The sequence below is a fragment of the Fusarium oxysporum genome, chromosome VI (genome assembly GCF_013085055.1).
Source record: "Fusarium oxysporum Fo47 chromosome VI, complete sequence".
Lineage (NCBI taxonomy): Eukaryota > Fungi > Ascomycota > Sordariomycetes > Hypocreales > Nectriaceae > Fusarium > Fusarium oxysporum.
In genome coordinates, this window is record NC_072845.1 from 3,666,806 (window position 1) to 3,692,441 (window position 25,636).

The 25,636-nt window shown below is 47.0% G+C and overlaps 11 protein-coding genes across 11 annotated transcripts; 6 read left to right on the forward strand and 5 right to left on the reverse strand.

The window, feature by feature from the left end:
• Nucleotides 1-578: 578 nt before the first annotated feature.
• Nucleotides 579-908, reverse strand: FOBCDRAFT_203539 (uncharacterized protein; the record flags this gene model as incomplete). Its single annotated transcript, XM_031185686.2, has 1 exon — nt 579-908. The coding sequence occupies one exon, from the start codon at nt 906-908 to the stop codon at nt 579-581; it is 330 nt and encodes a 109-aa protein (XP_031036821.2).
• A 1,337-nt stretch (nt 909-2,245) lies between these two features.
• On the forward strand, nt 2,246-3,366 carry FOBCDRAFT_203540 (uncharacterized protein; the record flags this gene model as incomplete). Its single annotated transcript, XM_059609064.1, has 2 exons — nt 2,246-2,509; nt 3,043-3,366. The coding sequence occupies 2 exons, from the start codon at nt 2,246-2,248 to the stop codon at nt 3,364-3,366; spliced, it is 588 nt and encodes a 195-aa protein (XP_059467401.1).
• A 1,097-nt stretch (nt 3,367-4,463) lies between these two features.
• FOBCDRAFT_276045 (uncharacterized protein) lies at nt 4,464-5,933 on the reverse strand (the record flags this gene model as incomplete). The annotated part of the gene is made up of 3 exons (XM_054705177.2): nt 4,464-5,243; nt 5,295-5,438; nt 5,493-5,933. 3 exons carry the CDS (start codon nt 5,931-5,933, stop codon nt 4,464-4,466), a joined length of 1,365 nt encoding a protein of 454 aa, XP_054561152.2.
• A 671-nt stretch (nt 5,934-6,604) lies between these two features.
• FOBCDRAFT_226956 (uncharacterized protein) lies at nt 6,605-7,649 on the forward strand. The gene has a single exon (XM_031185682.3). The coding sequence runs from the start codon at nt 6,719-6,721 to the stop codon at nt 7,640-7,642; it is 924 nt and encodes a 307-aa protein (XP_031036817.2). The 5' UTR covers nt 6,605-6,718; the 3' UTR covers nt 7,643-7,649.
• Nucleotides 7,650-8,003: 354 nt separating this feature from the next.
• Nucleotides 8,004-12,262, forward strand: FOBCDRAFT_241288 (haloacid dehalogenase-like hydrolase-domain-containing protein; the record flags this gene model as incomplete). The annotated part of the gene is made up of 6 exons (XM_059610346.1): nt 8,004-8,305; nt 8,388-8,831; nt 8,932-9,437; nt 9,758; nt 9,822-11,200; nt 11,256-12,262. The coding sequence occupies 6 exons, from the start codon at nt 8,004-8,006 to the stop codon at nt 12,260-12,262; spliced, it is 3,639 nt and encodes a 1,212-aa protein (XP_059465214.1).
• Nucleotides 12,263-12,719: 457 nt separating this feature from the next.
• Nucleotides 12,720-13,865, reverse strand: FOBCDRAFT_276049 (uncharacterized protein; the record flags this gene model as incomplete). Its single annotated transcript, XM_031185679.2, has 4 exons — nt 12,720-13,218; nt 13,271-13,360; nt 13,412-13,487; nt 13,538-13,865. 4 exons carry the CDS (start codon nt 13,863-13,865, stop codon nt 12,720-12,722), a joined length of 993 nt encoding a protein of 330 aa, XP_031036814.2.
• A 635-nt stretch (nt 13,866-14,500) lies between these two features.
• Nucleotides 14,501-16,218, reverse strand: FOBCDRAFT_136824 (Aldehyde/histidinol dehydrogenase; the record flags this gene model as incomplete). Its single annotated transcript, XM_031185678.2, has 4 exons — nt 14,501-14,895; nt 14,949-15,007; nt 15,062-15,146; nt 15,198-16,218. 4 exons carry the CDS (start codon nt 16,216-16,218, stop codon nt 14,501-14,503), a joined length of 1,560 nt encoding a protein of 519 aa, XP_031036813.2.
• A 389-nt stretch (nt 16,219-16,607) lies between these two features.
• On the forward strand, nt 16,608-18,728 carry FOBCDRAFT_137794 (uncharacterized protein; the record flags this gene model as incomplete). The annotated part of the gene is made up of 4 exons (XM_059607987.1): nt 16,608-16,631; nt 16,663-16,953; nt 17,018-18,397; nt 18,453-18,728. The coding sequence occupies 4 exons, from the start codon at nt 16,608-16,610 to the stop codon at nt 18,726-18,728; spliced, it is 1,971 nt and encodes a 656-aa protein (XP_059465215.1).
• A 2,322-nt stretch (nt 18,729-21,050) lies between these two features.
• FOBCDRAFT_262367 (uncharacterized protein) lies at nt 21,051-22,862 on the forward strand. Its single transcript, XM_059611292.1, has 3 exons — nt 21,051-22,418; nt 22,576-22,783; nt 22,853-22,862. The coding sequence occupies exons 1-2, from the start codon at nt 21,141-21,143 to the stop codon at nt 22,591-22,593; spliced, it is 1,296 nt and encodes a 431-aa protein (XP_059465216.1). The 5' UTR covers nt 21,051-21,140; the 3' UTR covers nt 22,594-22,783; nt 22,853-22,862.
• Nucleotides 22,784-23,812, reverse strand: FOBCDRAFT_226960 (uncharacterized protein). Its single transcript, XM_031185673.3, has 2 exons — nt 23,767-23,812; nt 22,784-23,721 (listed from the first exon to the last, which is right to left on the reverse strand). Exons 1-2 carry the CDS (start codon nt 23,803-23,805, stop codon nt 22,816-22,818), a joined length of 945 nt encoding a protein of 314 aa, XP_031036808.3. The 5' UTR covers nt 23,806-23,812; the 3' UTR covers nt 22,784-22,815.
• A 1,157-nt stretch (nt 23,813-24,969) lies between these two features.
• FOBCDRAFT_276054 (uncharacterized protein) lies at nt 24,970-25,568 on the forward strand (the record flags this gene model as incomplete). The annotated part of the gene is made up of 2 exons (XM_059611511.1): nt 24,970-24,985; nt 25,045-25,568. 2 exons carry the CDS (start codon nt 24,970-24,972, stop codon nt 25,566-25,568), a joined length of 540 nt encoding a protein of 179 aa, XP_059465217.1.
• Nucleotides 25,569-25,636: the final 68 nt, after the last annotated feature.

A 25,636-nucleotide genomic window follows, 5' to 3' on the forward strand; every position in this document is an offset into this window, starting at 1 on the left:
CCTAAATAGTAAATGGGGCCTTTAATTATACAGAATAAGTGGTCTCCCAACGCCAGAGCCAATAGTTATCCTCGGCAACATTGTGTGCACGTGCCAGGATGAAGATCATGCAACACGTGTCGCGGCCTCAGATCAGAAACCAGACTAAGGCTGACTCAAGACCCGCCGCGAGGCTCAATTCACAGGCCGCGGTTGGCAGCGATTGACTAATAGCTCCCGAGCGCATAATAAGCTAATAGATTCAATGCTGACTAGCACGGCCTTATCGTATAGAATGAGGCTGGTGAAATGAAACGGTTCTGGTGCTGAGTCGTGGGATTGTTTCTTATGGGGACTTTGGCCATTTCGCCAAGAGGAGTTTCAGAGCCGCACGTTGCCCAAAACAGTCGTGCATGCATTAGTTTCAGGTGTATCACTTGTATTCAGGTCAGTATAATCCCCACTTACTAATCGCATTCTAATTGCTAGATAAAATAATAATTATTCTTACTATAGATATAGTTATCGCTGTTATGCAGATACATACATATTACTTAAGCTGCAACTTCATCTTTTTCCAAATCATATACTCACGAAACTCATCCATATGTATCGCCTGGAGTTTCACCAGTCGTCGCAGAACCTTCTTTCTGCGCAGCTCCACTCTTCCCCTTCCTAGCCTGTTTCACATCGTCATTAGATTCCTCATCACTGTCCGTCTTAGAATCGCTATCATCATCACGATCATAGTTCATAGCAGCTGCTTGTCTCTGAGCATGGTAAACTGACGGAGGCATCGCCATCTGAACCATAGGAATTGCTGGGTTTCCGGTTCCCATCATATAGCCGTCGTTGCGCCATCCTTCTCGCTTGGCCATACCTGCATCTGTAGCTCCCAGTGTTTTGTTGAGGTATTCGTCGAATTGCATGAATCATTTACTGATTCAAAGGAGCGAGAGCTTCAAGGAAACACGATTTATGTATTGGGATTGCTTAAGTTGTTTCTCACGACAGCTGGGTGTACATACATCATTGTTGATGGACTCGATGAAATGGACGAGTATGAATGCCAAATCAAAATTTCGATTTAGCAGTAAAAAAAAAAAAAAAAAGCTCTTCCAGTCTGTCTCGCCAATATTGGACAAGTCGAATGATAAGCCCTATCATGCCAGTTAAAATCAAGAAGGCTAGTAGCATTAATAACTTGGATTAAATTAGGAATGTTTTTATATGTCCGACTTTTTCTGAATAATCTGGAGCAGATGAATACCCTAGAAGACATTCGAGATGAGCTAAAAGCCTTACCTAATGATCTGGAGGGCGCGTAAGTCAGCCGAGCACATTACTCGGAAAGACATAGCTGATATATCCTGTCAGATACCAAAACATGTTCACCTACATGTCACGCGATTTCTTGAGCCAAACTCCCGGAGCACATCTTGTCCCGTATTATAAGGGATTACTGGAGCTGCAGGAAAGTTCCTCAACATGCGATCTGTGTTGAGTCATTTATCATACGATAACACCCACTTTGAGCAACCTTGAACGGTTTGAACAGACATGCCCTTACTCATCAGATATAGCGTTATGCAAGCTTGCATTATCTGGCCAGAAAAATGGGCAAGGGGTGCAAGTTGTGGCTTATAGAGAGGAAGAGTTTACTATACATGCACTCCTTGGAGCGATTGGCTTTGCTGTTGATCAAGGTGAGCATGATCAGTGACCTGGCATTTACGTCTTCATTGACTGACGAAAGATCGCAGAAAGTCCCCTATCGGATGTCCTTAAGAGACGCAAGATCCCATCTACACCACAATCGAAAGATGGCCTCGAATTTATGCAACAAAGGTTGTTAGAATGTACATCCCACCATGGACATTAACATGTATCCAATCTATTACCAACAAGGTTACTAAAATACGACGAAGCGACAAAAACAGTCACCCTTTGCACCTCTGTACCTGTAAATACAAACTACGCTGCTCTCAGTCATTGCTGGGGGTCGGTCCAGCCTCTTACACTGAACACCAGTGCAGCTCAGCAGCTGTATAGCGGAATATCAATCGAAACTTTTCCAAGAACTTTTCAGAATGCACTTTGGGTGACCCACAAACTGAACCTCCCCTATCTGTGGATTGACAGCCTTTGTATTATTCAAGATTCCAATGATGACTGGGTCCGCGGGTCCGCTCGAATGTGCGACGTATATAGAAACACATATCGTACCATCGCTGCTACCAAGTCCAAGAACCGTTCTTAAGGCTTTATGCGCCCCAAGTCAGAATCATTCTATACCGATATCACTTTTCTGGGGGGCAATACTCCCGTAAACGTTTCAGTCTTTCCAATGCCGAATAGCCATGTAGGGGCACCGCATCGAATAATCGACCTTGACGAAGATCCACTATCGAAACGCTGCTTGGCATTTCAGGAACGCTATTTCTCCCCTCGCACGCTACACTTCGCTCAAGCACAGATGTACTTTGGATGCGAATCGTGCTTTGAGGCACAGGAGGGGCACACTGAACCTGTAAGCCACCCGCAACCGTTTAATGTACCAAAGAGAGAGGGGCGAGAATAAGACGAAAGACAAATCAGGGTTGATTGGAACTTTATGGTTGCAAGATATACACAAAGATACATAACCATGGACAGCGATAAGCTCCCAGCCTTGGGTGGCTTAGCTGCCAGAGTGTCTCTCGGGTTTGCCCAGCAGGGGCCAGCCAGCGAGTATCTTACATGATTGTGGAAGCACAATCTCTTCTGCGACTTCTTCTGGCTTGCCCTAGATCACGAATTGAAGCGAAAAGACCCTAGTACCTATTAGGCGCTAAGTTGGTCCTGGGCTTCTGTGAATCACCCAGTTCATTACCACTACCACGATGAATCAGAAAATCTCGCAATTCTGAGAGACGTAAAGGTCAATTTGGAAACTATGAAAGTCCATTTGGCAAAGTGACTAGTGGTTGGATCTACCTGTCCGCCAATATAATACATCCGTGCACCGTGGACGACAGAAATAGAATGTTTTTTCTTGAGCAAGATTCACGTTTATGCATCAAGGTGCGATGGGATCCCCCGAAATACGGCTTGCCCACAAGTCTTTTTAATGGGCTATGCCAACAATTATCTGAGTTGGTTGCTGTACCGCTTAATTGGGTAGAGAAGTCGAATGATCTAATCTACAATGTTCGTGGTCCATACTACTTGATTTTAACGATGGCAGACACAAATTCACGTACTAGTGGAGATATTCCACGGTTCAGAAGGGTTGGAGCTGGATCTCTAGAGATCACAGGGGGTAGCGATGTGCAACTGAGTCTGGTTAGAGCAATGTTTCGTAGAGGTAGAGAGCAGGGCAAGCTAGATGAGATAATAATCGAGTGAGCCGGGTGCTAGTGGAATAGGATCTGGTGCTTCTGTCATCCCAATAATATAGCTGTTTGTAAGATACCTCGTAACTTTTAGCTGAAAGCCAAACTAAACATGAAAGCATGCATCATAGAACATACTGTAGGGGTCCGTAGCCAATGAAGTCTTTCAAGATATGCCTCTTGTCTATAATCAAAGTCAAAAAGTCCCAGAAAAAATGCATTTGGAACAATGCAGGCTACCAACATGGTAAGAATATAAGTTTGATGCACTGTTTGTTAGTCGAAGCTTATGATATTTAAGAATCGTATTTCGCTACTATCTAGCTGCGGAATTAAGCATGGTCGCTTATCATATTTGCACGAATATAAACATAGATTTGAATATTTTCCAGAGTAAGCTTTTTGCAAACATCCTCTGGTGTTGGCCTTATTCTACCTGCACAACCTCCACACAACTCCAAGGCTTCATAGACTTGGGACCTGCATCGAACTGTCCTGTGGACCTATCACCGCATCAATGGGCATGTTTGAAGTTGGTCACGCCTATGGGTGAAATGTCTTGAGGGATGCGGATTCAGGTAGGAGTGGATTGTTGCACGACGTTTCCCCCTAAAAATACAATCACATTCATACGCCCCATGTTTTATTAATTAAAAGTGAAGTTAAGTGCCGATGAACGTTATGATAAGATCATTGTGATGCTAGCGGCTGAATAGCTTTATTGGTGTACCGTGGTTCACGTCATATGAAATCAGAATGCCGTCTTCCGAACTACAATATACTATTCTAATCACAGTTTATACACCAAAGAAAAATTGTCCTTATAAACCAAGAAAAACAGTCACCGTCAGAGAAATGTAATTACAGGCAAGATCTAGGACTAGAAGGAAACCTATAAAACACGGGGTCTTAGTTGGGACATTTAAGTGGATTGTTTATACTACTAGATCAAGAATTTTACCCTCTTTTAACCCCAATTTTGAAGCCTGTTCTTTCTGTCTCAGCTTGCCTACCGAGATCTATAGTTAACATGTCCATTTTACCGAAATTTGTTCTATGATCGAACTCAGATATTACGATCCGTTTAGTTCGTGGTGTTGCTTTGGCATCTTAACCTATGCACGTAAATGTCACCGCCTCGGAGCACCGCTGCTGTAGAGACAACGCTATGAGCTTTGCCTTTTGAATCCCTGTAGCATCCTTGATATCTTCCATCGTTGATACAACCCAATGCCGCAAAGCATCAGTGGCAGTATGTGTTGTTCCTGTGATATAAAGTGGCCATAATAGATGTACAGCATGAGCGGCTCGTAGGTCGCTCGACTTGCCTGCCACGTCAATATGCAAGATATATGGGACACTGTCGCATATATCACTGGAGCTCTCTTGTATAATAGTTTCTGAACTGAGGAGTAGGTCTGTGTATGATACAGGGAAAGAAGATAGGATCGACAGCGAAGACGAGATGGGCAAGCGATTCGATATTGCTTCAACGAGTGCCTGGCGGAGAATAATACGCGCACAGCGTTGTAAATTCCATGTGTTGGCGATCTCCACACTGGAATATATATCATATCGTCCCATAAAAACTTCTGCTTCTTCCCGAGCGCTTGGATGGGTTCGAGTCTTGTACTCATATTCAACTGGGAGGTTTTGGGCCCATTCCTTGAGATCTGTATCAATCGACAAGAGTGCTGAAACATACGAAGACAAATTCATCTCGTCCGTAATCTCTTCCTTAGCTAAGGCTAAAACGGCGCAGACGTTGACAATAATGTCTCCTAACCGAGCAGCAGGCGCTTCTTGTTCTGTTTCATTACTGCGAGCCTCGGCCATATAGTCTGTCAAGACCTTTGGTACCCGCAGCCCTCGCTGGAGGCAGTCGATGAGCTATTCAAAGTCAGAAATTAAGCTCATATTAGACTCCTGAGGGTCTTTTACGATCTCAGTGCGTAAATGAAGAAAAATACTTCGGCCGATCCTGTTGCGTAACTGGCCTCCTCCTCGGAGCTGTATTAATGACAAGGCCCCATCGACGTGTCTACTCCATGAGCTCAAGTTCGCGTTGGAGCCAAAAGTGGAGGTCTGTTTCGGGTTATTATCATGCCGAAGTTATGTTTCATGGAAAGGAAGGCTTACTTCATACCACGCCAGAAGCATTACAGCGACTAGCATCTGGTCGGATGATGCTTCACTGGGGTCCATGAGTGCGGCACATATGCCGTGAAGCGCGCGAGATAACGCCTGGCTCGCTACAGAGATGAGAGTGGGCTTACTCCTCATGTACGCTAGACCGGCTAGTCCGACAGCATTGATGAGGTCGGCCAAGTACCCGGGTCCTGTTGCTCGTTTGTAGATGATGCCGTGGCAGTCGGGATGAGTGGGGGACCGTCCAGACTCGGGCACAACGTAATGATGAAAAAAGAATTGTAAAGCTTCGTCTTCTGGCGTAACTGCAAGTCTGAACCAAGGGTAGTGGTTGGGTCGATCTTTAGACTGGTGGACTTTAGGCCGTACAGAGACTCCCTGCTTGTAATTGGACGAAACAGGAAGTAGACTTGGATTGGAAAAGAATGACATCTTGTCTAAAGTCTCGGTAGTTTGATCTCGGAAGGTAACAGACTCCTCCCCTCGATATCCATCGCATCTGGAACCGGCCCTGCGGCATTGACGACATGCAGGCCTCGACAAGTCGCACTTAGCCCCAAATCTGTTAACACGCTAAGATCTCTAAGGATAGGACGACTGGGATATACCTTTCTCCTCTTGATTCGACACTCCGAGCACGCTCTGCTGGGCTTACCGCAATAGACCATGTTGCTCACGCTGTCATTTGTGAAACAGCATGATTTCGGGTTGATGTCTTGGGTAGCGTCGTAATTATGTGATGCCCCGTACTCTGTATCCGGAGTCTCCCATGCTTTGTAATCCTCTATACTAAACCTGGACTAGCCTCGACATCCTGTCGAGCTGGTTACTAAATACGGAATAGCCAAGTCCGCCTCAAACGTATCCGCAAGTCCACAGCGTGCCATTCAACGTGATAGTTGGGAAAAATAGTCGTTTCTACCTACAATTCAGACCATTACAGGGTAGATGGTTCGTATGTCTACGTGGATACCGTAATGTTGCTAATCGCCCCCAGAGACCCCGGCCAATATCCACATCATCGAGGTGTATTCTTCTTTCGGCTATGCGGGCACAATTCGTGGTAAAAGTCTGTCGTGGCCAACTACTTAAACTATGCCAATCCTCCTTCCAGAATACCTCTTGAGAAAACCCCAAAATCATCACTTGGAGCTGAGCTCACCCATCGCTTCACCACTTCCTTTGCCCCAAATACGTTTACCTTTCACTTCAAGACCATGTCTCAGACGATTGCATTTGTCACTGGAGCAACTGGCACCCAGGGCGGTGCTACTGCTCGTGAACTTCTCAATGCCGGCGTCAAAGTCCACGCACTTGTTCGAGACCCATCATCCAAGTCCGCCATCAAGCTCCAGCGCCTCGGAGCACACCTGTTCCCCGGCAATTTCGATGACATATCCTCACTCAAGGCTGCGGTCAAAGGAGCCACTGCCGTGTTTCTTAACGTATCGCCGGCGTTACGCGACACCAACCTGGAGGTAGCTCACGCAAAGAATATCATCGACGCTGCTATTGAATCTGGAACTGTCACAAGCATAGTCTATTCCAGTGTCACTATGACAGGAAAGCATGAACAGTTTCCAAACTGGGGGCCTGACCACCCCATGGCGTGGTACTGGCTGAACAAAGCCCACATCGAGTCAATGGTGAGAGAATCTGGCATCAAACACTGGACAATTCTACGACCGGCCTTTCTCATGAACAACTATCACCAGCCGACGGCATCTTTCATGTTTCCCGAATTGGGTCAGAGGCGGGTTTTCCTGTCGGCATACAAGCCCGAGACTGCGATGACGGTGGTCGATCCTAATGACGTTGGCAAGTTTGCGGCGGCAGCAATCACTGAACCTCTGGCGTTCAACAAGCATGAGATAGACTTGGGCGTCGAGTCGCTTACACCAGCGCAGATTGTGCAGGAGTTGAGCCGAGTTAGCGGAGTTGACATTGGGATCGAGTTCCATGGTGAGCAAGAAGCGAAAGATCTTGCGTTGAGAAACCCCAAGATCTATGCCGAATTGTGGGCGAACGAAGTTGGGTATCAGGTTGACTTCAAGGAGTTGGAGAAATACCCGATCCGCCTAACCAAATTCTCGGACTATCTTGAGAAGCATAGAGACGAGGTCCTGCAGACGTTTGCTTGATCGTGCCCTTCAATCATACTTATCTTTATGGTGAAGAGAATAAATAGTTATATTGTGTTAAACCGACTTTATGACTTACTAAGGCCAAGGAGAGTAAAACGAGATATGTTAACTTGTGAAGAAGTTTATCATCCTTGTGATAAAAAATACTGAGAATAACCGAGGAGAAAAGCGTCGCGTGGTTGTGGGGAAGATCTGAGGTTAGTTCGAGGCTACTGAGGGGGAACCCGGGGAACTCGGGGATCGTGGTGCCCCGAAAGCCCGTAACCCTTGTCTTCGATACAACCATAAAGACCAACTCTGCCCCCACAAAACAACCTTGTCAGGGATTTATCACCACTTCATTCCCTTACCCCAAGTCATGCCTCCAACTAAAAGAAAGGCTGCCAACGCACTTGATCCATCCGAGCGCAAGAGAGCGCAAAATCGCATTTCGCAACAGTGTCTTCGCGAGAAAAACATCACCTACATCCGTAACCTGGAGGAGACGATTGACCTACTGCAAAAGGTAGCCACTGGCTCAGATCCTCAAGACCGTTACTCTGTTCTTCTTGATGCGCATCTTAAGTTGATAGCTGAGAACCGGAAGCTGGAAGATGCTTTGCTGCGGTTGCGCAAGAAGTTACTCAGTTTCGGTCAAGCTGCCAACGCTGCTGCGGGTGAGTATCACTTTGTACCTGTCCCTCGCAGGGGTATTATTAACACGGGCATTAGATGATGAGGTTTTTGAATCTGTATTTAGAAGGCGAGACGCTGAAAACCCGGAAGCACAGCAACCTGCACCAAGCACGGAATTAGCCAATCACGAAACACCATCTGCTCTTGATCCCTCGATCAACAATCAGACTTTTCAGGACATCCAGGAGCAAACCAACCCCCAGACAGATATATTCAAGGACGCGTCGTTTCTTTTAGATCTATCCATGGCAGGCCAAGAACACGAAGCATCAACCTCAAGCACAATGCAGCCTGGCGATACCTTCATAGATCCTGCCATATCGTCTCTATCACCAAGATCGCTTTTGTTTGTCCCAAATCAGCTCAGTATCACGTCAATGTCTATCTTTGGCTCTAGACTCCTTGGAGCTTGTCGCCGTCATATTGATAACCTGCACGACTCCGGTAATAATGCCGAGATGGTCGACAAGATAGTCAAGACTGCTGTGCGCTTCTCCATGCGATGCGTGGGGTTAGAGTCTTATGCCTATGGAGTGGTAAGAGCAGTACTGAATCGCTACCAATGACCTCAAAGCTAACGATAACTGGAACGGGGCTAAATACATCGAAAGAGTCATTAGTTGGCGTCTTGGAATCGACTCAAAGAATTCTGTTCCGCTTCCATTCCGGCCAACACCACTCCAATCCAAAAACCCCACGCATTTCTGGGGAATCGACTTGTTTAACTGGCCTGAAATCAGAGATCAGCTCGTCCTCGACGCGGAATCCACCGACTTTGACGAGCTTCTCAGAGACCTTGTCTTACACTCAGTCATAGAACCTGCTAACCACAGCGTCGCAGTCAATATTCTCGATATCTTCGAAAACCAAGTCCTGCGAAGACGTCAGAACCAAAAAACCCCTCCGAGAAGTTATTTCACAGACCCATCATGGACACTATTCCAGATCGGCCCTGAGGTCGGTGAATGGTACTCTTCTGAGCACGATATAGTCGAAGAGGCTATCTTTCAGGAACTAGATCGTCAAATAAACGCCGTGGCGCCGAGTCCAGATGACAATCCTGTGGAGGAGAGTCAGGCGAACGACATAGCCAAGTTTCTGGGGCTCGATGACTTTTGTGAGTGGAAATTGAGTAAAGACTTTGCGCGGAAATATCCAAAGTTGGACTGCTCGACAGGTAAGTGATGATCACGGAGATTGCAGGTTGTGCACTGACATGTGGCTTGCTTTAGCTGTTACGCAACGAGATCTTGCGCCATCGGCGACGGTTTACTGCTGGTGACGCGATGTGGCTTGATCTAGTCAGAAGAATACGTGTCAGAAAAGACGTTGTCAGAAATATCATTGTCAGGAATATCATTGTCAGCCTAATGCAAGCAAGTATTAGTGGGCCGCATCAAACCACGGCTAAACTAAATGGGAATGGGCTCAAAATAGTGTATGATACGCGCATTGTTCTTTATTATTGGCTTGGCTTTGAGGTTTCGAGACATATTATTAGTCAATCATCCAATTTCGGGAACATGGCTTGTTGTGCTGTTGGAGCGTATATCGTCTTCCACTTTCTCAATATCCATGAGAAACTTTGTGCACTTTATCCACGCCAAAGTTATGCTGACCATGCCCCTCCCCAACGACCAAAACCAGTCAAAGGTGCTCAGGTCAGAATTCTAAGTCTAGATGGCCTTACTTGCGCGTCCTGTGTATCCGATGTTCAAGACATCATTAAGACCATCCCCGGGGTCTTGAAGGCTACTGTTTCACTCGGACTACTTCGGGCCCAAGTAGAATTCAACAATCACCTTGTGACAGAAGGGGAGATCATTGATGCAATTCGCTCTGCAGGCTATGACGCACACTCGTTACCTTCCTCTGACTCCCAGAGCTGGGCTAGTCTATTGTCTATGATACAAGAGCCCACAAACTCCCAGCAACATCATGTTAACTCATGCCAACGGGACTTTCTCGTGGCGACTGCGGCTTCAGTCCTTTTCTTCGCATCGCGCAGCATCATTGGCCTATGGACGACTCAAAACAGTTACATAAACTTAATTGCATATATCGCTGTTGCAATGAGCCTATTAGCTGGATCTCAACTTCATTTTGAGGCACTTCGCTCGGCGTGGCATGGGCAAAGACCAAATATGGCAACTCTTGCATCACTGGGCATTATGTTGGCTCTTATACAAGCTGTGGCTGATTCTCTACAGACTGGGATAAATAGATCTTATCGCATGGATTTCAAGTCCCTGGAGGTCATTCCAATTCTGTCTACGAGTGTTCTTGGTGGCCGTTTACTCAAGACCATTCTCTCCCGGCGAGATCGGGTCTTCGCATCCCCGCTCTCAAGTCTGGTACCTGCTATGGCTATGGTTTGCAACAAAACAGATGAACATGCATCTATTCCTATCGACTTGCTGTCTCCTTGCGACAGCGTTATTGTAAGACAGGGAGAGCACATACCTTGCGATGGAGTGGTCGAGAGTACAGCGTCAGCGCTTATCTTGGAGACTTGGATCAACGGCTCCTTGGAGCCTAGGACCGTTAAGCGTAATGATGCTATATATGCGGGGGGTCAAGTGCAACAAGGATCGCTCGTCTGTAGGACAACAGCTTGTGGGCGTTCTACTCGCCTGGGTGAACTACTGACGTCCGTCGTGACGGCGGAGCTGGCCAACTCAGAACCCCAGCTTCATCGTGCTACTTCATGGTTCTCAAGTGCTGTTATCATAATTGCAATCACGCTACTGACCGTGTATCCTGTATTCGCGAACGAGACCTGCTGGATAGATGGGCTGGGTCGAGCTTCAGCGTTGCTACTAGCCGCTTGCCCGTGTTCACTGAGTTTGAGTATTCCAACTTGTAAATTACTGGCGACAGGTATGTGACCCCGAGAGAATTGAAAGGAATGCAGCTGACGTAGGAGTTTGATCAGTGGAAGCATCAAAGTTTGGAGTCCGGTTATTGACTACTTATGCAAGACTACGAAGCGCCGCGTCTGCTCAAACCATTTTCTTCGACAAGACGGGCACTCTCACACATGGAGACCTGAAAGTTATACATGCGAGCTTCTCTAAGGAGTGGGAGACACTGGAGAAGCAAGAAATACTGTGGAGGGCTGTCCACGAGGTCGAAGCTGGGATCACCCACCCAGTTGCCCGAGCTCTCTTTCAAGAAAGTTATTCAAAGCTGGGAGAGAAGCCTGGGTATTTAAGTACCATTTTGGTATCAGAAATTAAGTACGAACTTGGTCGCGGCGCTCAAGCTGTTGTGACAGCCACTCAGCCCGGGTCTGAGTCCACCACTTGGAAGTTGGCAATTGGAAGCCGTACATATATCGAGAGCCCAGGAGTTTCCGTTGATCTCAGTCAAACTCCCGTGAAGATGAGAACTGGAGTTACAACGACTGTTGTACTAGCCATGGATGGAAAGCAGGCTGCCGTTTTTGCACTCGAAGACACAGTCCGTTCCGATGCTCAGAAAGTTATAAGTCAGCTCAAGGATCTGGGTCTAACTATCGGAATGATCACGGGCGATAATGCAGCTTCAGCTACCTCTGTTGCTCGCGAATTAGGCATTGATTCGGACATGATATTTGCCAATGCCCTTCCAGAAGAAAAGTCTTGCATTTTAGCCCGCTTTCTTCAACGCGGACCGGCTATTTACGTTGGAGATAACTACAACGACCTTTTGTGCTTTGCATCAGCGTCGTTCAGTATCTGTGTCGCAAGCTCAGAAATGCAGTCCATTGATAGTGACTGTGCTGATGGCACGCTGATGATATCCGAGGCTTCTCCACTAAGTCGCATTCCATTGATGATACTCTTGGCACGGCGTATGAGACGTATTGTGACGCAAAACCATTGTTGGGCTGTTGTTTACAATATTTTATCTGTAGCCTGTGTACTTGGTGTTGGTTGGATACCGCCGCCTTCTCCGTAAGTTATATCCACGTCGATCATGAGCATTGGTGACTAAAACATCTCACAGAGTTTGGTCTAGCATAGGAATGGGGTTCAGCAGTGCCGTAGTGCTTTGGAACAGCTCAAGGGTCAATGAAGGACGACTTAGTTGAAATACTCCACCAAAACAGGCTGGGATTTGGTGAACGTACTGGGGAAGGCATGCGATAGCGAAGAATTTGATAGTAATAGGAGTGAACTTCTGCCACTCTTACACTAAGTCGAAGCTAGTTTCTATAAGGTACGTGATATAGAATCGATCCTTTCTATCTTTCAGTGAGCCTGGTGGCATCAAGCTGTATCTGATGGCTATGAAAGGTATTGTATCGGAGATGAGCAAGCTGTAAATTGCAGCACAACACGTTCTTGACTTCAAAGAGTATATTATATATAAGTTCTTATTGAAGAATGAGCTATTTATAGAACGTAATGCCTGTCTACTTGGCTTCTTTAAAAGGATCATGAGGCTTCAAGTCGGTAAACGCCGGAGCTGCCGCATCTTGCAGGAGAACACGGACCCAACCCGGCAACACACGAACCCAAGGTGACATTGCAGCTGCAGCCGGAACAATAATGTTCTGACCCCTTCCACTCATGAGAATACCACAGATCTTATCCGCCAGATACTCGGTCGTCATAGTCGACATACCGGGAACAGACTTGACACCCGTAAACATCTGGGTTTGTACATGGCTCGGTGAGACACACGAAAGTCGGACCGCGGTAGCTTTGTGCACGTGCTTGATCTCGGTATGTAACCCTTCGTAAATAGCAATGGCTGCTGATTTGCTGGCTGCGTAGTCGGTGATGCCTACGGTGGCCAAGTATCCTGTTTGTGAGGCGACGATGAGAAGATGGCCGTGGTTGCGGGATACCATTGCTGGGAGAAAGGTCTTGATGGTCCAAATGAGACCTAGAGTGTTGACTCCAATTGTACTGGGTACCGAGTTAGTTCAACTTCCTTGGTTAGATATGATTGTGAACTAACAGGTCAACATCCCGTTTGGTAGCTTTCAATAGAGGCTTTCCACGACAGACACCAGCATTCGCTACAACTATTGTAGGGTCGCCAACCTCACTAATAGGTGAAGTCAGCATATATAAACAAGCGCTCATACATGTTACTTACCGCCTAATTCTCCCAGCCACCTCTTGTAGTTGCTCGTAATTCGTAAGGTCACATTTATAATAGTAAACGTTCGATGCTGTCAATAGTAAGTGCCTCTCCATGCTATCAAGAGGGGAGGTAACTCACGAGCCTTGTAAGTTAGAGCAAGTACATCAAGAACAACCACACGAATACCCTTGCTGGCCAACTGCTGCACAGTCTCGCCTCCAATGCCGCCTGATCCACCAGTTACCAACACAATCTCCTTATTCCAATCGAAGTATGCTTTGGTGCCATGATTCAGAGCCCTGCTGACTAGAATCCTGTTTGCCAAGTAGCCGAGGCCTAGTGCAGACGCCAATGACACGGGTATAGTGAGAGGAGAGGTTGAAAGTCCATCAAGTAATGGCTGTGAGAGTTCATGAGCCTCTGAGAGAAGTGATGAAACATAGTTGGTAGCGTTAGGAGGGAGCATTGTGCCTGAACTATTGCTTTCTTCTGGGCAGCGAAACACAGTAAAAGCAAGATGAATAGAAAGGCAAATGGCGCTCAGTGAGGCGGATTGACGGAACGGAGGCGATCCTTGAGTAGTAACGGTGCTGCGGTGACACTGTTAGTGATTGACACGTGAAGAATTCGGCAGCTGACCTAGTGACCGTTTATGCATAAGCGGCCACCAGAACAGGTAATGTCATGTATACATGACACAGAAAATAAAGGTGCAGTCAGAAAAGAATGACAGGTTGTGAGAGGCATAATTACAATATGATCCTCGGCTGGGGAAGCTCCTGCATCGGGTGTTAGCGTTGGATCGGTGAAGACACTAGGGTCAAATTGGGAAAGGAATTCGTAAACTCCGACACAAGTCGTGTTTGACAAAACGGTTATGATGACTAACCCAAATGGTTAACAGCAAGGTTAAGGATTGCAATATTGAGTAATAGAAAATACTATCGTTGAGGCACAGGCATTCCATGTTCAAAAGTAGACAAAAAAACCCGGCCTTGGCCTGCTTTATCTGAACAAGATATCCTTGTAGTGGTGGGTTGAGTAAATGATAACTGTGTTCTTACTATGAAATCCTGACCATCTATGTTCTCTGTTCTAAATTTACAAAAGTATTCCTTGAATACTCTGACGGTTCCTCACAGCAATGCCAATCGCAGAAGCGACCAAGACCCCAATTCCTGCCCAAAGCCAAGATCGATCACCCCCGACCACCTGATCCTCCATTGTCTCTCCTCGATGGAAACCCAGGTTGTTCTTAACCACAAAGTTGCTCATGTTTTTCATGTCGAAAGGGGGATATCGAAATGCCATAAGCTTATCCATCCAAGTCGGCATTTCCAAGATGGTCCTCTGATGGGTAAACGCCATGAAACCGTATTTGCCGTGATAGTAGCCTTGACCGGAATCACCTACACCGCCGAATGGAGCGCCGGGTACGCCGTAATGCATTAGAACATCGTTGATGGTGACACCGCCTGATATGGTATTCTTCAGGACTGCGTTCAGTGTGTTAGCAAGGATCCTGTTCGTCAGTGGGGAGGAATTTTACTATAGTCGATCTCTGAGCGGTCTGAACTGAAGATGTAGATTGCGAGAGGGTGAGGACCACTATTTCATGTCAGCAGCACATAATACTTGCCTTGGCTATGACTGTTCACTTACCTACTGGTCTGGCGAACTGCATCTTTATACGTCGCTTTGAGGACTGGGCAAATGGGACCGAACAACTCCTCACTTAGAAGCGAGTCTTATAGAAAAGTTAGAACCGAAGCTGCACCAAGAAAGCCAAGAAACTTACCATTTATGCCCACGTCGGTAACAACAGTCGGTCTCAGCATATTTCCCCCTCCATTGCCAGAAACTTGAAACACATTCCCCGAAGTCTCCTCCAGCAAGCCTGACAAGCGCTCAAAGTTGCGCTTATTGACAATCTTGCACATATGGCTCGACTCGCCCCCAGAGAACCGCTGTGTCCAGTGATGTAATCTCTGCACAAAAGTATTATGAACCTCTGGATCGACAAAAACGTGATTCACCGACAGGCAAATCTGTCCAGCATTTAGAAATTTGGCGTAGGCAATACGCTTAGCCGCCAGATCAACGTCAGCTTTGGCAGTCACTATAGCTGGTCCCTGACCACCTAGCTCCAAAACCGTAGGGGTGAGATGTTTTGCTGCAGCTGCAGCAACAAATTTTGCGACCCTTGTTGAACCGGTGAAGAAGATGTGATTAAACTTAAGTTCAAGAAGTTTTGTTGTTTCCTGCGGTCCTCCTGTGACGAGCCTAATGGCTTCTGGGTCGAGGTACCGCCCTACAAGATCTTGCATGAGATTCTGAGAAGCAACCGATAGCTCAGATGGTTTGACAACGACGCAACAACCGGCAGTTATAGCGGCAATGACAGGTTGTAACGTAAGCAGGAAGGGAAAATTCCATGCCCCGATGACCAAAACGACACCGAGAGGCTCTTTTCGAATGCGCGCTTTTCCTAATGTTCCCATAAGGAATCCAGCTGAAGTAACTGGCTCATCAGCTGCCCATTCCTCCACATGGTTGAGATGTTCGAGGATATCTGTTTTCAAGCCATGAAGATCTGATGTCAGGGCCTCAAACTCGTGGCGTCCGAGATCAGCTGCTAGTGCTTCGGCGATGGCTTTCTCGTTGTCGACTAGCATCCACCACATTTGCTTGAGTTGCCATTTTCGCCATTCGATGCTTTTAGTTTTTCCGGCGGCGAAGGTGCTGAATAGTTGGGAATGGTACTGCAGACATTCTGCTTCGGAGGTATAGGGTCTTGGGGATCTGATTTCTTTGGACATTGGGGCGTTTGACGATGACTGTGCGAAGAAACTAGGTAGGAATAGCGAACAAAAAGATGGATTTCGAGGAACAGGTAGCTCGCCAGGAAGTTTGAATTTCCTGGGCCAAATATCTTGGCTAGGTTGTCTTGTCATGGTATTCTGACAAACTCCCCACACATAAACTGCCATTTAGCTTGTGGATAGTCAGAAAAGAATGACCAGATCACAAACGATCACAACCCCGCAAAGTCTGGGGTAATCGGATACTACCCCAGATTAATGGATATGAAAGGCATATTGAACAGACAAATTTCGCCAGACTGCAGGTTTACTCCGTCCTGTATTTGCACAAGACACTCTCCTACCATCACCGTCAATCATGGGTCCAGCGAAGTCGAGTGCCCAACATGGACAAGCCTGTGGGACGTCAGGTAGGTACTAGATAATTTGCGTGAAAAACAGTTGAAGTTGCTGACACGCCCAGGACCATATGTGAAACATCTAATCCCGCCAAACGTTGGCTCCGGCCCTCATCGCAAGAACGTCCAGGCACGCACGCTTGGTGTCTGGATTGCCTTGGTTTTTACTGCCCTCGGAATCTTCTTCCAGAACTATGTTGATATCGGGCCAAAATACAGAGCTGCAGCTCTTGGGCTGGTCTTCCCTGGAGCCGGATATCTTGCGAGCGCCAATGTACTTGGTGGCATATTGTTCGCGCTGACTTGGGCAAGCGCCCCGCTCGCTCTCTTTGCGGTAAGCCAGGCCCATTGATGGACTTCTCCAGTAACAACAAGATTTTGCTAACATAAAGCGGCAGTGGTTTGGTGCCGGAGCAATCTTATTCCCTCTCCTCGTCTGGGGCTTGTCTATCTTAGGCGCCTACTTCACTACAGGAGACACCCTATGGGAGAATTCAGGCTATTGGGCCCCTGGTTTTCTTTTCGCTGCCTTCCTGTATGCCAACGGCTCATCAAGAACTGAAAGGAATCGAAGCTATAAGAAGAGAACAACGAGAAACGAGTTCATCTTACGCCAAGCTGCCGAGACAGACAGACTTGTCGCCGCAGCTTCCAAGAGAGAGGAAGATGAAGAACTGAGCATTGAGAGTCTCAGGAAGCTACAATTCCTGTTTGACCAGGCCTTTCAAAGTCTTGATGACTGGTCAGGCTTTACTATTGTCGACCAATACCAGACCGCAGCCCTTCGTTATCAGATCTATCAGATGATGTTTGTACTCGGTCTTTACCAGTCAATCTATACTCCAAACGCGCACGGCTACGTCAACGAAGCTTTCCAACGAATCATTGAGCGGTCTTTGACTCAGAAAGTTCTCAATTTCTGGAAGTGGGAATGTTTGACTGGCAAATTCTCACTCGATTGGGATCCAGTCAAGAAAGACAATATCATGGTCACGGGGTTCTTGCTGCAGGGAGTCATGCTTTACACTGCCAATACAGGTGATATGAGATATACAAAGCCTAGAAGTCTGGTCTTCAACATTGACGAAAAGCATTCCTACAGATACAGTCTTCATGACCTTCAGGAATCACTTGTGCGACAATGGTCTGCTAGTCCATACTGTCTCATTTCATGTGAGCCTAATTGGATCTACGTCATGTGCAATCTGCAAGGCATGACAGGAGCAGTTCTCTACGATCGAGTTTTTGGAACGAAGTCCACTGAAGTCCTGTTACCAATATTCGAGGAGTCTCTGAACACGAACTTTAGCGAGACCAGTGGCAGTGTCTTGACTATAAGGTCCGAGTTGACAGGTTTCACTATTCCAGGTCTATGCGGCGCAGCTGGAGATTTGGCAGCAATCATGATGGGATGCGGTCCTTTAAGAAACTTCTCCAGACGTCTTTGGACTATCATTCGGAATGAGACAGTTCAGTTTGATACCAAAACAAAAGAGGTCTCGCTGACTGGACTCGTGGGAGCGGATAAGATTGATCCGGGCAATTATCGCTCGAATGAGTATGCTATGTACACTCAACTTGCCATTGCTGCGGGTGAGTACGGTGATGAAGAGCTGAAAGTGGCTTGTGTGAAAAAGTTTGAGGGAGCATGGGGTGTTAAGACAGCACCGACGGGCTCTCATTATCTTGACCTTGAGAATGCGTCGTGTTTGATGAATCAAGCGGCGTTGACGGCTGCTCTTATCCGACCTGGGGCATATCATCGGATGGTACAGAAGGTATGTTCACCGTCCTTGTCATTGAGATTAGGATGTCATCTAATCGCTCTCGTAGGGACCGTCTGAAACAGCATTGAAAGGGCCCATCCTTTCAGAAGTGCCATATCCTGGTGTCCTTATAGCAAAAGCAAGGTCTCATACATCTCGGGATTTGGAACTAGTTCTCTATCCCTCAGCTGATGCAGGCGTTTTCGACCTTGGTATTTCTCGTCTTTCTCCGGGCCAGACATACAGTTATCTCGACAAGACAGTGAATGCGGACAGGGATGGATTTGTCAAGATCTCGGTTCTTGTTGAGGGCAGGACTCATGTGCACATTTCTCCAATTTGAAGAACGAATTGCAGCTATTAGTTATGATTTTGCATATCTTTGACTACCTCTTGAGGTGATTTTGCATCGTGGACTGTCACATACGACCAAAGCTCGAAGAGAATACGGGGTCCCGTCCGCTCCCCCAGAGTCAAGCTTCGAAGCGCCGGATTAGTAGTTGGGTCGGTGACGACCAGCGAATCCCCGGTGTTGTATGTTTTTTGCCATGTTATATTTCTATTTCAGAACAGATAAACTAAATAACAAAGACTGTAATACTGTTGTTATCAAGGTTCGAAAGATAGCGTCCTATGTTGTCAATGGCGTCGGGAGGTATCGAAATATGCGCCAGGTTTAAGTGCGTCTAGACGTCAGTGGCTTCTCTAGGGGAGGAATCCACTCCAACAATTTTGCATCACGACATCTTCACACCAAACATCAGGCTGTCGGCTTCAGCACACTCAGTTCTCGGTCACGATGGGAACTAAATTCGAAGATGCGGTTGATCCGATCAACATTAGTATCAATACCCTGTCAATTAGCGATCAGCCCTGCAAGACTCTATAAGCGACTTCAATGAAGTCGTCGCATCGGCGCAGCTTCGTGGACAGCGACTCGTGGCTCTCCTGAACGACCCTAACATTGTCTACAAAGCGAGTGAGGATGAACTATTCAAAGTACATGCAAACGTCAATCGCATCACGAAATCGGCTCAAAGCGTTCCTGGCGCTATTGATCGATCACTGGTTGAAATTATCACTTCACGGACTGCTGGAGTACTTCAAAGCCGAAAGTGGTGATATCGCGCGCGAGAAGCTTGACAATATCGATGATCGCCTCGAGAGTGAATGGAGAATTCTTGAGGAATGCTACAACCAAGCTATGGATCCTTCGGGCTCGCTGTATCCCGAACAGTATTTTCTTAGCCTTACCAGGGACGACCCTTCATCGGCTTACCGCTCGAGATGCTCGGGGTTCAGTAATATGGACAGCCGTACCAGGGTGCGAAAACAGTATTCTACACGTGAACAGAGGGACGAACTTGATGAAGAGCGGGAGGCTGAGATATGATCCGAACTTTGAACAACCGTCTTTCAGGGCCAACACTGTTCCATCACCAGGGCGTTTCCCCTTCAGCAACCATAAAACTATCTTTCGCGGATGTTCCTCGGTATCTATTCCGGGTCTACGACTCAAAAAGCTCTGGTCTCAACTTTAATACCGTCTTTGCATCAGAATTTAGTTTTGTCCCATACGGAGCGCTGGTACCGAAGGTCAATCTTCTTTCATTAGGTGCTATAAACGCTTCAAACATGCTATAAAACCACCCAGAAAGAAAGAACTGCTTCATTGGTAGCAGCTTCGGTGACGGTAAATTACGGGATAACCTTGTCTCATGGACTAGCTCTTTGATGAACGCTATCCAGTACGCTATATAGAGGTCGCACGTCGGCCATACACCGGCCTCCATTGTTCATATCTGTGCACTGGACACCAGGAAATTCCCTCGGGGGCAGTTCGCAAGAGACATGTGGTTACTCCAGTCATACGCCCACCCGAAATCAAACTGGCTTCGTCTCAAAGTCTCGAATATGACAACGGGGAGTATCTTTCCCAGGGAGTGATTCATCACGGCGGTCGATCGTCCGTCTTCTCTCTACAAGATCTCATATCATCCGGCCTATATGAACTATATCCAGAGTTTGCAGACCAGTCAGCGAAGGATTCATGGACGAATCGAGTGCTAGAGCTTCGGGCCTGCTGGAGAGAGGAATGTCTGACATCTGGAAAAGAGTTCAACCAAGCTTGCGAAATTGCAAGAGGCCCCATGGATGTATTGATGTATGGGATGCCATCTTGCTGCTCTTGACCTTTCGCAAGCACCATCCATATTGGTTGTGTAAGTCATCTGAGTCGTAACTACTCTAGGATCTGGGAATCTGACATGATAATACAGACGATCGTTGGGATGCTTCTGAGAGGCAATTTCCTGAACCTGATGAAGTATGTCGGCTCAGGGCACTACTAAAGCTCGCGGAAGATAAATTCGACTCAAAGCTGGATGAGCTGTCGTCGGAGGAAGCTAAGAAAGATGCCCATTTGTAGTATATGGTTATAATTAAGGGATCTTTCGTGAGGTGAGATCCCCGTCTGGCCGTTATCTTTTGACGAAAGTAGAATGTTGTTAGCTTTCCATCATGAGATTGATCATTCACGTGGTTTGATAACAGTACATAATAATATAGCGAATCGGATGCACTCAGGCTCCATCAGACAGCATGAATGGATTGAAAATGGTCTTCCAATTGGCTCCTGTGCAACTACGCGTCTTGCATGACGGAAGCCGTATTCAAGACCCCGCACCAAGACAGAAACCCCCCATCTCAGACCTCATTATCCCGATGATATCCTGTTTGACCAAATATCCTGACAATGAGCGATCACGAAAACCAGGCTATGGCCGAGGTTGGAGATATTGCGAACAGGATCGATGCGCTGAAAATCGCTGGAAAAAAGAGAAGACAACCGCGCAAGCCTCTCAAGGAAGCCTTATGTAGTTACGGCGAAGCAGCCGATGCTTTGTCGGAACATGCAGCCAACGTCGTTAAGTTGCTTCGTGCTGGTGGTCTATTCAACGAGGAAGATTTAGAGTCCGTCCGCACCGCCCAAAACAGGGCTATTGAGCTTGGGCGAGCTGCGAGACTCCTAAACGACTCTGCAACTCAGACTGTTGTTAGACAAGTCATTTCACTAGGCGACAAGACGTTCTTCAACATAGATGGCCTCCTTCAACATTTCGAGAAGCCTATAGAGAAGATTGCACAGGGAAAGATCCAGGGAGCGCAAAGTGGCGACATCTTGTGGAAGATTGCGGAAGAATGTTATCATCAAGCCACGAGGCCTTCTGGAGATCTTAATCTAGAGGATTGTCTTACCACTAGCGAAGTGGTGGAGAGGGAAGAGAAAAAAGAACATTGGATCAAGTTCTGGATTCAGTCACTATGCAACTGCCCCGGTGGCCCGACAATATTTCAACCAGAGAACTTTGTTTTCAGCGACTCAGTCAACAAGCCTCCAAAGTACATGCCACGATACCTGTTCCGGGCATATGATGACAACAGCACGGGTCGCAACGACAAAGATGTCATCGCTTCAATACTTAGCCAGTGCGGCGAAGCGAATCGTCACGGGATCGACATTTTCTCAATGGACTATAAAGAGGCTTCACAAATGCTACACCAGCATTTAGATAAGGGTCCTTTTAGTAGCAGTGTGACCGACAACCTCGTTTCATGGAGCAGTTCTCTCATGTTTGTCATCCAGTATGCAAATTGGAGATTTTGCTACCCGCAGTTTAGTCACCCAGGCGATATTTGTATTTGTGCTGTGGATACATCACAGTTCCCACGAAGGCAGTTTGCAAGGGATAAGTGGTTGCTCAACTCGTTCAAGGATGCGGAACATTCAGATCAAGAGAACAACTTTCGTGATCTTCGACTTAACAGAAGTGAGTATGATAACGGAGAGTACCTTTCTCAGGGAGTCCTTCACATTGAAGAGCGCTCTTGCACCTTGTCCTTGCGACGTCTGAAAAATGCTGGACTGTGGGATTTATATCCAGAGTTCAACGTCAACGATGTGGAAAACGACGCCGATGTGAGAGTTCAGTGGACAAAATATGTCAAGCTACTTCGTTCTTTATGGCACTCTGTACGCACGACAACAAAAGCGAATGTGCAGTGTGCACTAGACATTGCAAGGAAATGTTTCCAAAGTTTCGATCAGGATGATATGGCGTTGTTGTTACTCTCGTTCTGCGAACGTAAGCTACACCGAGAGAATCCATCATTTCAAAATCCCTTTACAGACTTACTACCTCCTGTAGCAATTGAGGATATTGATTACAAGGAACCCGCAGAGGTGGATCGATACTCGACGCTGAGGAAGCGATTGTCAGAACTGAGAAAGGCGTCAGGGGAACGTGGCATGAAGCTATTTGACCAACTGTATGAGCTGGAAGATACAGAAGAGAACTAGATTGTTTGATCAATGACTGAGAAATGAGAGCCTAGATAGTGAGCTTTGACTCCCTGAGCCTCACACGAAGTTACCCTTCTGGAACCTTGAGACTAACAGGTGGATTGGCCTTCACGCGCTTGAATATCTCCTCCTTCAGTTCCTCATCGCTCCACTGTCTAATCCCCATAAATTCATTGTCAGTCTTTACAAAGAATCCATTCCCCATACCATAACTCGCCCTAATGACAAAGTCCCTCACGGAAACCCGGTCTCTGATTCCTTCGTTGTACCGCTTCCACGCAGCTTCGGCAAGCACCTTTGTATCAACTTGTTCAACAGCAAACTCCGCGCCTGGAGCAGCTTCATGAGCATATCCCAGCACCTGATTCTGTGTCATAACCACAGTGTGTATGTAATAAAGCTTGTTAACGGTCTCTTCAGGTTTCGAGAGGACAGAAGAAATGGCCTTGCCAATATCATCGAGCGCCGTTGCAGACATTGGGATGTCTCCACCGTCCGCAACACGAGTTGGTGCTTTGCCAGAGAGACCAACAAAGATATCTTCATCAAGCACCCAATCCAGAAACATGCCAGTATTGATGCCCGTGTACGTAATCTCACCCTTCTCAGCCTTTGCCAACACGTCGTTCAGGACGGGTAGCTTGGTCTTCATGAATGGCATGTTGGCTATCTCGGGATTATCAAGAGAAACACCAAAGAATGAAGGAATGGCTCGATAGATGCCAGCGTTGACGGCTGCTTGCATCGTAACCACTGATGCATCGTAGGCGAGGCGGTTGAGTATGATGACGATGGCATCAAACCCGCGACCTATAAGGCTTGGTGTTAAAGTCTCGGCTGATGTGTAATCTGCTCCGATGACATCGACATCTGGTGGGAGATTTGCCGAAGTTGGATCGCGAGTAAGCACGCTGACTTTGAGGCCGTTTTTGAGGAGGTGCTTGATGGTTGAAGGACCGAGACGTCCGGTGCCCTTTGGATGTCAGCATAGGCTTTGTCTGAAATTCGACAAACTTACACCAGCGATCACAACATTAGAGATAGTGATATGAGACATATTCTTGAGTTTCAAATCAAGTTGTAAGAAGTGAAATTCCGAGAGATGATCATCCGGTATCATAAGCCGTGCTGACATTGGGCGTCACACTGGTTCCTCGATTCGGACTGTCAGCTGACGCGTATTACAGGCGAAATCGGCGGTTGAACTTTTTTTTCAAGAAGTCTTTTGATATAGACTATTCATCGTGGGTTTTGTTTCTTCTCCTCCTGCACATGTCCTTCCACTGTGGTTCCTGCTATGGCAGACACTTATAATCGTAATCAACGGCCTTTCCGGTACAACTTGCCACTCTGCCTTTAATCACTACGCCATCCAAGTTCCCCTCAAAAATCTTCTAGTCGATACGCAGAGTAGGAGGGCTCTTCATAGGGATGGGCGCTGAGAAGCATTAGCAGTGCGCAGAGTTATAGAAGGAATCGCTAACCTTTTCAGAGCTTTGACGGCGTTCCTGGCAACGTCTTCACCCACGCAAATAGTTTCAACCCTTGCCTCTTCAACCTCCTCAAGCTTTCCGACTTCGCCAAGGTGTGGCTTGGCTGCATCGCCAGGGCGAAACTGGCCGGCCCCAATAACAGTCCAACAACACTCGGTATAATTACCCGGGCCGGGGTAGCGACCTGCTCAAGCAGCGAAAATGGCCTCTTTACATTGAGCCAACGATAATTTAGGCACGTTGAAGACGAGTCTGAATCGGGTAGCAGATGCCATAGTGGTAACAGTTTGCTGTTAATTGAACTTGGATGGTTTATCAAGCTTGGATGTACGTATCAAACTAAAGAAGGCGGGGGAAGGTAAGTTCATGGTCAGTGGCCTGATAATTTCAGGCCACCAGAAAATGATGCAGAAACTGCTATCAACACAGTACACCTAATCTCAGAATTCTTTTGTTAAAAGCTTGGTATCTCAGCTAATGGGTTAAGCGCTCGTGGAAATGTGTATCACGAGGTGGTGTATCAGAACAGAAGCCTAATACCGTTGCCAAATGAAATCAAGGCCGTCACTAAAGACATGTGGAAATGTTTGGCTTGGTTGTATTCTCACACCTATTTCACACGGGTTTGGGTCATTCAAGAAATCAACGCCAACCAGTCTCGACTTGTTCATTGTGGTCACTTGACAATCGAATGGGACCAGGTTGAGCTGGTCGCCGGGTATATCATCATGGAGCCAGCGTTTAGTAAAGCATATGGCTTTACGGACACACCAAATGCTGGTGGGCCGCTACTGCTTCTACAGAGCGCCTGCGGCAGCCCAAGAACTGGCTATACATGTTGTATCTGGCATCAAACTTTTCCAGCACTGACCCAAGAGATATGATATATGGTCTCCATGGTTTAATGAGTATTACACGGGGCAGTGAGCTCCTCTATCCTGACTATGACAAATCGACGGTGGAGGTTTACATGGACTCTGTCGCTGCTGCTTTCGTCGACATGCAGAACACAGATGTGTTACTCTACGCTCCAGGCACGGATCACCCATCTTGGGTGTCCCGATGGGATCGGGCCATGTTATTTCGAAATCCTTTCAGGTTTGGTAAAGCACTTCCATGGAGTCCGTCACCTGATTTGAAACCGACCTGGAGCATTAATGCAGAGTCAAAGGTTCTGGCTCTACGTGGCGTTCTTGGACAAGGCTTTGGGCTTGAACGCAGAATGACGCGACGCGTCGTAACAACACTAAAACGCGCGATGCTTGTTACCGCCGAGGATACTGTAGGTGGAGATTTGATGGTGCAGGCGGCTCGAGGTTGTTATTAAAGAGCTTCTGATGGGACTAGTTTGTTGTTTTTTGTCATGGGCATCCAACTGACGACAGGTAACGCCAG